General features: G+C 26.9%; 1 protein-coding gene across 1 annotated transcript; it reads left to right on the top strand.

The window, feature by feature from the left end:
- The first annotated feature begins 7,823 nt into the window (after positions 1-7,823).
- Positions 7,824-11,206, top strand: LOC111302135 (phosphatidylinositol:ceramide inositolphosphotransferase 3-like). The gene is made up of 11 exons (XM_022898075.2): positions 7,824-7,998; positions 8,094-8,183; positions 8,602-8,688; positions 8,784-8,852; positions 9,293-9,373; positions 9,506-9,577; positions 9,735-9,795; positions 9,889-9,991; positions 10,173-10,268; positions 10,370-10,416; positions 10,771-11,206. The coding sequence occupies exons 1-11, from the start codon at positions 7,966-7,968 to the stop codon at positions 10,905-10,907; spliced, it is 876 nt and encodes a 291-aa protein (XP_022753810.2). The 5' UTR covers positions 7,824-7,965; the 3' UTR covers positions 10,908-11,206.
- The last annotated feature ends 1,837 nt before the right edge of the window (positions 11,207-13,043 follow it).

Raw genomic sequence — 13,043 nt, 5'->3', positions numbered from 1 at the left:
TTAATGATCTTTCATAGTAATGATTTATGATTTTTCAAAATTATTTTTATATAAGGTCGGTAATCTAACACGTTTCCGACGAGTTCCTACCCGACCTAATATTATATAAAAATTTATTTTTTAATTAATTAATTATTTATTTATTTATATATATTTATATAATGATATTTTTAAATATTTATATTTAAAAAATAATATTTTATATTTTTAAAAATAATATTTTATTAATTTTAAATCGGATCCGATGAGATTTAGGGTGAATAAAACCCGACCTGATCCCAACTCTATTTCTAGGTGGTCAATGAATATTGCAATTGTCTAAAGTCATGCAATTAAGATAATTTTATGCCTATTTCTAAAGACTTTAATTATGAATTTAATGCACTAAAATCAATAACTAAATAAAAAAACATATTTCTTATTCTAAATTATGGAGAAAAATAAAGCAAATTTCTTGTTTTATATATTTTTAATTTTATATAAGGTACATATAATTATTTTACTAGTATGAGATCTCGCACTTCATTACGGCCTTAAGTATTTTTAATTTGCACGGTAATTGAAGGGTGTAATTTTTTTTGTTAATTAATAACAATAAAGATAATATAAAAATAAAAAAAATAGTTCTAGAAAAAATAAAACAAGAAATATAAAGCTACGACAACGAATAAAAAAAATTAAAAATAGATTATACAAATGTAACAAATAAAATAAGGGTTCATATTTTTTAAATTTATTTTGATTGTCACTTTCGTTGTGTTCTAAAAAAGGACACTAAATTATATAAAAATATAAAAAAATTTTGCATGAAGATATTTTAATAAAATAAAATAATGTAAATTAATATCAATAAATTATTGATTTAATTGATTAAGTTTGTTCTCATCAATAAAGAGATTTTAAGTTTAAATTTTACCGATAGTCATTTGTTAGAATTATATCAAATACACGATTTATAGTCATCCGTTTTAAATTATCAACTTCGATACATTTTATCATGACTTAAAAAATTAAACAATCTATCTATCATCAAATTTTATATAAAAAAAAAAAAAACAATGTAAATTAATTATAAAATCCACTGTTGGATTGCCACCCATGATAAAAAAATTAATCATTAAGCATCATACCGTATCTTTAATTTTTAGTGTAAATTTAAAAACATGGGTTTCTCAAACTCCTCAAGCCAAACTAGTCTATTCTATGTAATCAACACTTCCCTTCTTTTTTCATTGTTCTTCTTTTCTCAATTTGTCTTTTCCCTTTTTATCTAGATGTTTCCGTCTTTTTCAATTCAATTCATGATCATTTAAAACACTTTAATACTTTCAACAATAGAAAAACTTTCAACCCTATCTTTAGGCAGGATATATGTCAAGAACCATTCTTTTAATAAAAATGTATAAAAATATTTTTTATTTTATATAAAAATAATCTTTCAAGTTTCAATTAAAACTTTGGAAACTTATTTTTGTTTGGTCTTTGTTCTTTTAATTAATAAAAAAATAAATTTAAAATAATTGAAATCAACCGTATAAAAATAAACAACTCTCGTGAGATTGCTTTTAATACATGGCATAGATTAAAATGTAAATAAAAAAAATGTTTTAAACAAAGTCTTTTTTCTTACATTTAAATCAGTCATCAATCCAAAAAAAGAAACCAATAACTATTATTTAGATATGTGGCGTTAAGAATTATGTGTCGTGAATTTAAAAAAGAGTCTTAAATCTCATATCGAACATAAAAAGAGGATCACTGAAGTATAAAAAGTTCACACCACCTCTCTCTTGTGATGCACTTTTTGTAAGACAAAACCGTGAAGTTAGAGGGATTAAAGCTGACAATACCTCACAAAGGTGTGAATCGTTACAGGTAGGTTGATCTGAGATGTCGAATGAGTAGATGCCCGGGCCCCGGAGTCGCGTGGGTTCGAAGCTTAAGTCTTGACCTGTGACAAGTGGTATCAAAGTTAGCCCTATACAGTTCGATCCACACCAAGCACCTCAAAAGAGGTAGACAGGGTGACCAACCTCCATGACGAGGGCGTCATGAGGTTGGATAAAGGAGAATATCACGAACCTAAAGAGGAGTCTTAAATCTCACATCAAACGTAAAAAGAGGGTCATTGGAGTATAAAAATGTTCACATCACCTCTCCCTTGTAAGACGTTTTTTGTAGGATAAAATCGTGAGACCATGAAAGTCAAAGCGGACAATACCTCATAAAGGTGTTAACCATGGCAGTTAGACTGATTCGAGACATCAAATAAGTGAATGTCTGAATCCCGAAATCGCGTGAATTCGAAATTTAAGTCTCGACCCGTAATATATGTAGTCACCTGTGAATCCAGATATTTCTTAATTCAAATTCATTCATTTGCATCAATTATTACCTTTTGAAATTAAATTTTATTTAACTTTATTGAATTTAATAATCATTTTGAAAATAATAAATCAATAATTATTTTTTTTGAATAAAAATTATGCTTAAGCATGATTTCACGATAATAATATCTTATCTTGTATTTAGAAGGATAATATAAAAAAAAATTATAAATTGTTAAATTTCATAGCCTTTATTTATTAATAATAATAGAAAGAATTCATGTAAATAAATTTCTCATTATATTTGAGATTGAGATTTGAGAGTCAACCTCAATCATTAATCACAACGTTTGAGTTTTATCAGAAAATTTAAGATAAGGTTAGGGTAATTAGGAAAATAGAAGAAAATGAAATTAGATTAAAGGAATCAAGATAAATAAGGAGAGATTCACTTAAACTAATATTAAATATTACATATTTTTTTAAATATTTAGATTAAAATTAAATTTATAACACGTACACTTGACCGTTTTGATCCAAAGGTAAGAAATAGTGTAAAACTTATATTGATATAAGTGAAATTTTTTTCAAGATAAATTAATAGAATTGTGTAGTAAAAAATTTACTTTATGACAACAAAATTGATGCATTTGGAAGTTTTTGGAGGGTGACCTGTAAATAATCTTAACTTATCATAATTTTTAATTTATAATATGAATTAGAGAGATTCTTATAAGTTTTTTAGAGGAATTTACGTAAAGCAATTACAACGAATTATTAATTATTTATGTAATATTATTTAAAAAAAAAAAAAAACTCTAGACTTTCACATTTTGAAAACTTTAAGTAAAGATTACGTATAGATTCTAAAAGTTAATTTGGGAAAAATATTGAAAGTGAATATTTGCTTAATAAAGTGTGAATGGTGGTAAAAATATTAATTATATATATAACATATTCCCTACACTTAATCATGAAAAAAAAAAGCAAATATTTTGACTTTTTATATTTACTCATGAGCTGCATCGATTAGCAATTTGAAATTATAATTATTTTCTTTGTAATATGGTTAAGTAAATAGTAAGTTAGTTCTTACATTAAACTTATAAGTATAATACTTATTAATTACACTTTGATTATATTTTCTTTCTCTTGATAAATTTATTATATTTAAAAAAATAAATGTAATTAAATTGGTCAAAATAAAATCAATTAAGTATTAAAATTAATTGAGAAAAAGATTAAATTATCTTTTATTAATATAATTAATTTTATCAAAATTAAATCAAATTATATAAACTAAAGTATAAAGTATATTCAACACTATCTATTGTTATATCGCTACTTCAAACACCCATTTGGTGTTATATAACATAGTTTGCAAATCGTATATTAAAATGAAATAAAAAAGTAAGACAAAAAAAAAAAAAAAACAAATCCCATATATTTTAACCAAAAATACAATAATATAAATGATGCACACTTATAATTTTTTTACCACCAGTAATGAAACTTTACACGACAAAAAATAAAAAGAAAAATAGTGAATGATAGAAAAAAAACGTGTAGAACCTATAATTTTATATTGAAAATAAACATTTTAACTATCTATTTATAATAGTATGATAGGAGACAAATTAATTAATGATTTAGATATAGACATTTAGTGTATTTTAGCATAAAGGGAAAAGAAATATTTGCAATTTATTTAATTTTAATTATAAATTTGAATTTTAACTTTTGAAATTTAAATTAATTAAAAGACACATGATGATTTTTTAAACTTATAACATGTCAAAAATCTAAACTATACACATAAATTTTTTTTTTTTGCCAAAAATTTTGGTATTTATATATTTATATAAGATGACTTTCTCATTATCTTGTTCAATAATGAATTAGTATAGCTTCATTAAAAAACAAGTTTTATATTGTTGCCAAAGTTTTCATTTGATAAAAACTATTTTCCAAACTCCATCATGCTTTTTGGCTATAAATCATATATTTTTTTGGTATAAAAATGTTAAATTTATCATTATATCTTCATAATTGAGTATAAGAGGAAAAATAAAATTGTAATTGAAAAAGTAAAAAATAATTTTTATTTAGTTCGTTTGATTTATATAATCATTTTAATAGTTCGAAATGCAAATCTATCACTTATAATTCATTTTTTTTTTCAAATTTCAAACCATGATCTATTTTATTAAAAAAAAAAGTGAAAAATTTTTATTTTATTTTTATTACTTGAAAAATTGAATTTCTATTTATATTTACCTTATAAAAACATTATTTTTATTATTTTTTAATAGGCTCATATAAAAAGCCATTTAATTGGGCCTAATACAAAACAACAGGTTTTACGGTTTGACAATAGGATGATCGATATTTCATCAGTTTTAATATTACCCTAAAAAATAAAAATGGAGGATCAATATGCAAATTATTTCTTCAACTTCTATTAATCAATACTTAAATTTGAAAAAGAAACCAAACATTTTTATCCTTGTAAAAACTTTATTTTCTTATCCTTTCCGAGTTCAAAATCTTTATAAATTTTTTTTTTTACCTCAACCGTATTTTCACAAGTTAGAAAAAAAATTGAATAAAAAAATTTAAATTAGAAATTGAGTTAGGTGAATGGGGTGGATTTGTTAGATAATTATTCATTAATTCTCTTTTTAGTATTTTTTCAATATTCTTTTTAAAATTGAAAGTTAGTTTGAAATTTCGTAACTGTTAAATAAATAAAAAAAAAACTAAAATCTCAAATTCAAATTATATGTTTTTTGAAATTGTTAATGTGAATATTAAATGCAACCAGTTATTAAATATTATTTTAATTAGATTGTGATTCATGCATTGTACGAAATAATTTTATTTATTTAATATATTTATATACATATAAATTAATATTTTTTAAAAATTTATATTTAAAATTTCAAAATATATAACACCTTAAATTTATATATTTGATTAACTTATCATAAAAAAAATAAATTAAAAAAAATGTCTTCACTTTGCATCATCTTTATATTCAAGAATATATATATATTTAAATTTACAAAAAAAAAGAATTTACTGTTATGAGATAGAAATTCAATTATATAAAGAAATATAGTATAATAAAATAAGAAGAATAGTATAAAATTGGATATATATCACTTAATGAACAACATAACTCTAATTGTACAAGTAATATCTTTCAAACTACAAATGAATGATAATATCAAACCTACGTGACATTTAAAATAATATTTCATATGAACGATTATGTGATAAATTTATCAAATATTTATTCATGTTATAATATAATATATATTAAATTATAATTTGTGATATACACGAAATAATTTTACATATTTAAGGTGAATATATAAGTATAAATTAATTTCTTTCCAAAATTATATTCAAATATTCAAAATTTATAACATATATAAAATTTATATATACTAATTTGTTTTAAAAATTAAACTTTTTTGAATAAAAAAAGAAAAAAAATAGGTCAAAGTATGCTATTAGTCCTGATACTATACACAAAATGCGAATTTAATCCCTATACATTAATTTTAATATAAGAAGTATTTGTATTTTTCTTGATTCTAAATTTTTATCTAATCAATAACGGTGATTTATTTTCTCCATTCAAGTTGATAACGTGTCCCGTTGACGAAGTGAGGTGGCATTGACCCGACGATGGGCATTAAAAGATTGATGAATGGATCGTTTTGTTTACGTGGAATTCTATCTTAGCCTAAAAAGGAAAAAAATTCCACGTCAAATAATTTTCACTAACAAAATCATTTTTTTATTTCTCTCTCTACAAACTTACTTTAGCAACGTATCTCTTTAAACTCAGTTTGAATTAACCAAAATCAATAAAAGAACCACACACCTAATAACAATACCTGGTTAACAAATTTAGTAGGAATCATTGAAATTTTCAAAAGTGCTACAATTTTTTAAGTTCAAAGGGGCGGTTCCAGTGAGCAAATTATGGGAAAGATCAACAGCAATTATTGAATGAAGCGTTGATATTTCCTATGATTTAATGGCTTAAATTCAAGTATAAGATATTTTCACAATGATCAATGTCTTAGGAGATACTTCCGTTTACAAAATTACCTGGAAGTTTGATTTTTGTGCACGTTTTTAAACTGGATGAAATTTGGGATTTGCCAATGAGCTTGACTGAGTTAGTTGAGAAAATTTGAAGCAGACAAACATAGTAAAAAATTAGGCCTTTTCAAACGGTGAAAATGGGTATTTTTTGGGTGAAGGATCTAGGGTGTTAGGCTTTAGATCTAGGTTTTACTGGGTTCTTTTTGGCTAATCTAAATCAATAAAAAAAATGAGAGGCCTAGCGAAATTTTCAAATAGCTTTTATGGTATTTCCGACACAATGATGGTAGTAGACGGCGATGCCAGCGACGACAGTCGAAGGTCCGGCGTCAAATTCTGTAGCTGTTACTGGGTAACTGTTTACGTTATGAGTGTTTAAGAGGTACAAAAAGTGAGGCTTAGAGAGAATAAGAAAAATAAAAAAGGAAGAAATAAAGAAAAAATACTTGAAAATTCCACATCGGCAAAAACTAACTTATTCATCAATTTTTTAATCCACACCATTGGGTCAATGCCATCTCACTTGGTCAAGGGGAGATATCATCAACTTTAATTAAAAAAAAAAAACTACTGTTACTGATTGAATGAAAATTTAAAATCACCAAAAATGCAAATACTTGTCATGTTGAAATTAATGTATAAGGACTTACTTTGTATTCTGTGGATAATACAGATACTAGTAGCATAATTTGACCTAAAAAAAACCATATTATCCTATTGCATTATTTTATTTATAAAAATATTTATACACAAAATTATATCAAATAAAAATAAATTATTTTTTTAAATAAAACATATATATTATTAAATAATAAATTAAATAATAAAAGAAGTATTAACATTATTTCACTTTTGTAATACATAAAAAATATTAAAAGATATGTGAAAAAATAAATTGAAAAAAAATATTATTTTTTATAAGAACGAAATTATATAGTAATAAAATATATCTTTAAAAAAAGTTATAAATAAAAAAATAATTACAATAGTAAACTAATATTGAAAATATTTTGTAAAAAAAATTAAAAAGTTTGTTTGGACGGTGATATTTCATCAGTTTTAACATTACTGTAAAAAATAAAAATGTGCATCAATATGCAAATTATTTCTGCAACTTTTATTAATCAATACTTAAATTTAAAAAAAATCTAACTTTTTCATCTTTGTAAAAACCTTCATTTCCTTGGATTCTTTCAGAATCCAAAATCTTTATCAAATCTGTTTTTTTTTGTTTGTCTCAACTGCCTATTCACAAAATAGAAAAAAATTGTATCAAGAAATTCTAAATTAGAATTTGAATTAGGTGAATTGGGTGGATTTGTTAGATAATTATACATTAATTTTCTTTATAGTATTTTTTATATCTTTTTAAAATTGAAAATTAGTTTGAAAATTTTAACTATTGAATAAAAAATAAAATAAAATAAATATCAATTCAAATTACATATTTTTTAATCGTTAATGTGGATATTTAAATGCGATAAAAATTTTTACTTTAATTGCAATTTTTGACGAAATGCCGCTTTACGTTGATCGTGAGGCTCCTAAGGTTTCTTTTCCTTTGAATTTTATTAGAAATTATCTTTGTTTTTGTTTTTTCGGATTTTGATTAATTTTTTTTATTTGTTTTGTTTTAATGTGAAGCTATGGAGGAAGATTTACACAGAAGCTTGGATAGAGATTTCACTTCTTGCAGAGAATTGGAAGCTTATTCTTGCTGGACTTGTTTTTCAGGTTCAGGTTTTTGACCGTGTTTTTAAATTTTAAATTCGTTAAATTCAAACAAATTTTCAATCAACATTGGTTATTTTAGGCCTTTACTTGGATGGGCTCTTTGTTTCCTAGAATTTCTTTTTTTGCTTTATATTACTTTGTGATTTGTATTTTCATTGAAATGTGCTTGGATGATAAGAATTAAAGGAAGGAGCTAATCTTATTCATATTGCTTATTATCAGTTCCTTTGAAGAGTAGATTGTTTGGGTCTTTGTAGTTAATTCCTTGTTCTTTGAAACATTGTCCTTCTTATCAAGATACCATTAAGTTTATTAGTTGTTTTGCCCCTCTAGGTAATTGTAATTCCTTTTAGAGCTTTAAAGTTTAAATTGCTTGAAAAATTGAGTAACTGATGGGGTTCTCTCTTACTTTTATCAGTACATTCATGGATTGGCTGCCCATGGAGTTCATTACCTACACCGGCCAGGAGCGACACTACAGGATGTTGGGTTCTTTCTTCTTCCTGTGGGTACCAACTTGGATTCTCGTTCTTTGGCTCTATACACCATTACCTGAAATTGTAGCTGGTTTAGTAATATTATGTTCTTTTTCTAATTTAGGAACTTGGTCAAGACAAATTTTATGTCAGTGAGACTTTGTTCACCTTCATTTTTTGTTCCTTTGTTTTGGTAAGGTTTTTTAATTCTTTTTTCTAATTTGCATGCCTCTTTTCTTAATGGAGATTTCGGAAAGGTTTTTATTTATATATTTTATTGTGCTTAGGAAAGTGCATGTTAACCTTTTTATCGTAATGCATATGCACATAAGGGCATCAATAGTTGTTTATTATCTATTTACACAGTATGATTTGTAAAACTTTTTATTTGATCTAACACTCTTATGGTGCATCTAGAGGAATTTTCTTTTTCATACGCTATTTCTTAGTTATATCATTGAATTAAAGAAGTTACATTCAAGGCATCTGTTTATGAATTATTGTCTTTGATTTTGTTATTCTTATACTTTTATCAAGTTTATTAACCTGATAGTTAGTATAATGACGATAATGTAAAAGCTTGGTTGTTGATTGGTTGTCTGATATAGTATTTTATTTATTTATTTGTTGCAGTGGACTTTTCATCCCTTTGTGCTCCAGAGCAAAAGAATATACACTGTTCTGATATGGTGTAGGGTTCTTGCTTATTTAGTTGTAAGTACCATTCTGTGCTAATTTTTTTATGTTTTAAGGTCTTAAATCTGTTCTTTAGAATGAAGAGAACTGCTACTTCCCTGCTTTATTACCCTATGATTTCATATATGTATTTGTAATTTCTTCTTGTAGGTTTCTCAGTGTCTCCGCATCGTAACCTTCTATTCAACGCAGCTTCCAGGTCCAAACTATCATTGTCGTGAGGTAAACTTGATAAAACATATGCATGATTTTTTCTGTTTGATATGATCTTAAAATCTTGACACTGATAATGTGATCAAACGTTATTTGACCCTTGTTTTTGGTTGCATTCTTATATTTAAAGAAATTTTATACAATTAGATACTATTGTCTATTTCAGGGCTCAAAACTTGCCAGGTTACCCCCTCCAAAGAGTTTTCTCGAAGTCTTCTTGATCAACTGTTAGTTTTAGACATTTTCAACTTCTTTTTTTTCTGGTTTATCAGTTACAATGTCAACAGTATGATAGTCATTTGATTTGTACAAATCTGCAGTTCCCCAAGGTGCTATATATGGCTGTGGTGATTTGATATTTTCGTCACACATGATTTTCACCTTAGTATTTGTCCGCACATATCAAAGATATGGCACAAGAAGGTAATGGATAACTGTTAGACTGTTAATCTTAGGTGATGTTTTCTGTGTTATCTTATTGCGAGTGCTAATGTAAAATCAGACAATTATTGTTGTTTGCATAAGGAGGAATTGAGGAACATAGGAGGGTTTTATGTTTTTCTTTTTACAAATTTTGTAATTGTCTGTTGGCTTCATCTTGCAGATGCATAAAACAGTTTGCTTGGCTACTAGCTGTGGTTCAGAGCCTCCTGATTATAGCATCTCGCAAACATTACACAGTTGACATTGTTGTTGCATGGTGAATAAGGGGGAAAATGAAAAATATTTGGCTCTTACAGTGAAATATTTAGGAACACCATCATTTCATGAACTAACCAAGAGTAATTGATCTCTATGCAGGTATACTGTAAATTTGGTAGCGTTCTTTCTCGACATGAAATTGCCAGGTTAGCATTGAATATTAGTTTTTCCTTTCTGATTTTAGCATTGGGGAAGAAGGTAATTTATTCAATACTGTATTTGATGCTATATGCAATATGAACTGCTAAATCCATTCAATAAATCTTAACATTTCATCTTGTTCATTGATCCTGTGGCGGCATAATGCCACCTGTGGCATGATAAAATTTCTCGTTAGCATTTTCTAAAGTATTCTTCAGTGAGAATGCTTTTAACAATTGTACATTTTCACTTGACATGAGTGTTAATGTTAAACATAACATTTGCCAAATGACTTCAAGAAAGGTACTTTTCTTACTATGAACTTTATAAGTATGATGATTTTGATATCTTAATTACAGAACTGCCTGACCGATCAAGTGGATCCACAGCTCCACCTCTACTTCCTTTGAGCACCAGAAATAAGGATGGCAAGAACAAGGAAGAACACCAGAATTTACTTAATGGGAATTCTTTGGCAACTACAAGTTCAGTATGAAATATCAGCAAAGAGGTATATGCAGGCTGGCTAGATGCTTTTAATCAGGTTTTAGAAAACAGAATTCCATGTACAGAAATAGGTTATTAATGAATCACAAGATTCAAGTTAGGTACACTGATAAATGGCAATTAGATTGCAGCACAAGCTGAAGATAGCTTGAGCCTGTTGCACGATTGGGCTTGTAAACAAATTTCAAGTCCAAAACCAATGCATTCTCATCTTATTGACAAAATACTGATAATCCTCGATGTAAATATCCCCTTTGAAATGGAATGGATCCAGTTTTTCAGATTTAATATGAGCTTTTCTCATTTATGTTTATCATTTTATGGTATTCATCTGTTTCCTTTAGGCCATGGAAAAAAAAGTTCCATGACGACTTTTTCATTGTTCTTTTCGTTGGACAAAAGTTGTACTATATGTGACTGACTTATAGAGACTGAGAGAGTACATAATCCATTTATACACCTGATTGTCATATTCAAAGAAGAAAAAATGCTCCAATTATCATCCAGAGAATTGATAAACTGATTTAGCTTGTGATAGATTGAGAACAAGAAAGCTGAAAGATTTACAGGGGCTGTGGTACTTTGAAGACCACATAGAGGGGTTTTGAACTTTTTCAATACAGTGACCTGATTAGGGAGCATGCGATGGCTTTCTTTTTGGCAACAGGAAGCTGGCAATTGTATCACAATGATTCAATTGAATAATGCTTCTTGTCTCATGTCCCATCATTGCCATTTGCCACCACCCTTTTATCTTTTTTTTGTAGGATATGAAATCGGAGACAGCACTTGTCATGTCACATTCTTCACTATCAAAAGCTACTGTTCCCTGTCCTTTTAGCTCTAATCTTGGCCGCTGCCAGGACGGTTTGCTTGCCCTGCCATTGTCAAATTTTTTCTTCGAGATTATAACAGATTTGCAGTTGCATGCACTTTTCTTTCTCAACTGTTTTATTTCAGGTGCGGCCTAAAAAGCCTGTGCTAAGCTGTTTGCAGCAACTTCAGAACATTTTTACTGTTGCTTTAGCCAGTAGCAACACAAGGGATGGCGAACTAACCTGTCCCCGACGGGTTCAGCCCGACCCGACCCCACGAAGTCTTTTATTTTTTTTTTGAAATTTGGGTTTTGGGTCGGGTCGGATAAAATAATGAAACAATCAGGATCGATTCGGGTTTGTCTAAAACTCGACCCGATCCGACCCGATATTATATAAAAAATTATTTTTTAATTAATTATTTAATTTTTTATTATATATATTTATATAATGATATTTTAAATATTTATATTTAAAAAATAATATTTTATATTTTTAAAAATAATATTTTATTAATTTCGGGTCGGGTCGAATTGGATACGATTTATATGATGTCGGGTTCGAATATAAAAAATCAAAAGAATTTTCGAGTAAAATCGAGTTCGAGTTTAATAAAATATTAAATCGGGGTGGGTTCAGGGGCGAGTAAAACCCGTCCCAAACCCAATCCGATGCCAACCCTAAGCAACAGGCAGCAGAGATTAAAAGTCCACCAAAAATAAATATTAGAAATCAACAAATTCTAGCATACAATACAACACTGCCCAAAACCTAAGCAAATTTGGCTATGAGTTCAAAATTTCCCTTGCTATTTGAAATATTCCAATGGAAATATCGGTATTTATTTAAGAACGAGAGTTCAATATACTTATTACTTGAAGAATCAACATTACTAGTACTGTTCAATTAGGGTTTAAACTCATCTTTCTAGAATAACCCTATTTTTAAATGAAATAAAAAACAATCGGTCACTAATATGATTTTCTAAACCAAAAGACAAAATTTTCAAGATTGAATCCTTGACAACTAAATGCCATTAGGCATTAGTAAAAGAATAAAAGAGATTACGGGTTCTTAGATTCTTTTTGGAAGCGTGATAGAAATCTTTCTAACTTGTTGGAATTTATATTTCATGATTATATTTTTAGTATAGAGGAAAAGAAAAAAAACAGTTAAAGGAGGCTTACTACCTGTTATTACATTATCAAGTCAATTAATCAAAGGCAATTCTATCTATTCTGATCTAGTAAGTAGTGATAGTATACTTAACACCCAACAACGTTATATTCGTAGAAAAAAGTACGTTTTTT

The sequence above is a fragment of the Durio zibethinus genome, chromosome 15 (assembly GCF_047325235.1).
Source record: "Durio zibethinus cultivar Kanyao isolate XHJ-2024 chromosome 15, ASM4732523v1, whole genome shotgun sequence".
Lineage (NCBI taxonomy): Eukaryota > Viridiplantae > Streptophyta > Magnoliopsida > Malvales > Malvaceae > Durio > Durio zibethinus.
This window is presented reverse-complemented; position numbering and strand designations above follow the sequence as displayed.

Bases quoted from the DNA above. Each gene is read 5' to 3' on its own strand.
- LOC111302135 (XM_022898075.2), top strand. From the start codon at position 7,966: ATGCCGCTTTACGTTGATCGTGAGGCTCCTAAG. The intron at 8,689-8,783 runs GTGGGTACCAAC...TTTCTAATTTAG, and splicing joins TTGGGTTCTTTCTTCTTCCT to GAACTTGGTCAAGACAAATT. The intron at 9,374-9,505 runs GTAAGTACCATT...TTCTTCTTGTAG, and splicing joins GGGTTCTTGCTTATTTAGTT to GTTTCTCAGTGTCTCCGCAT.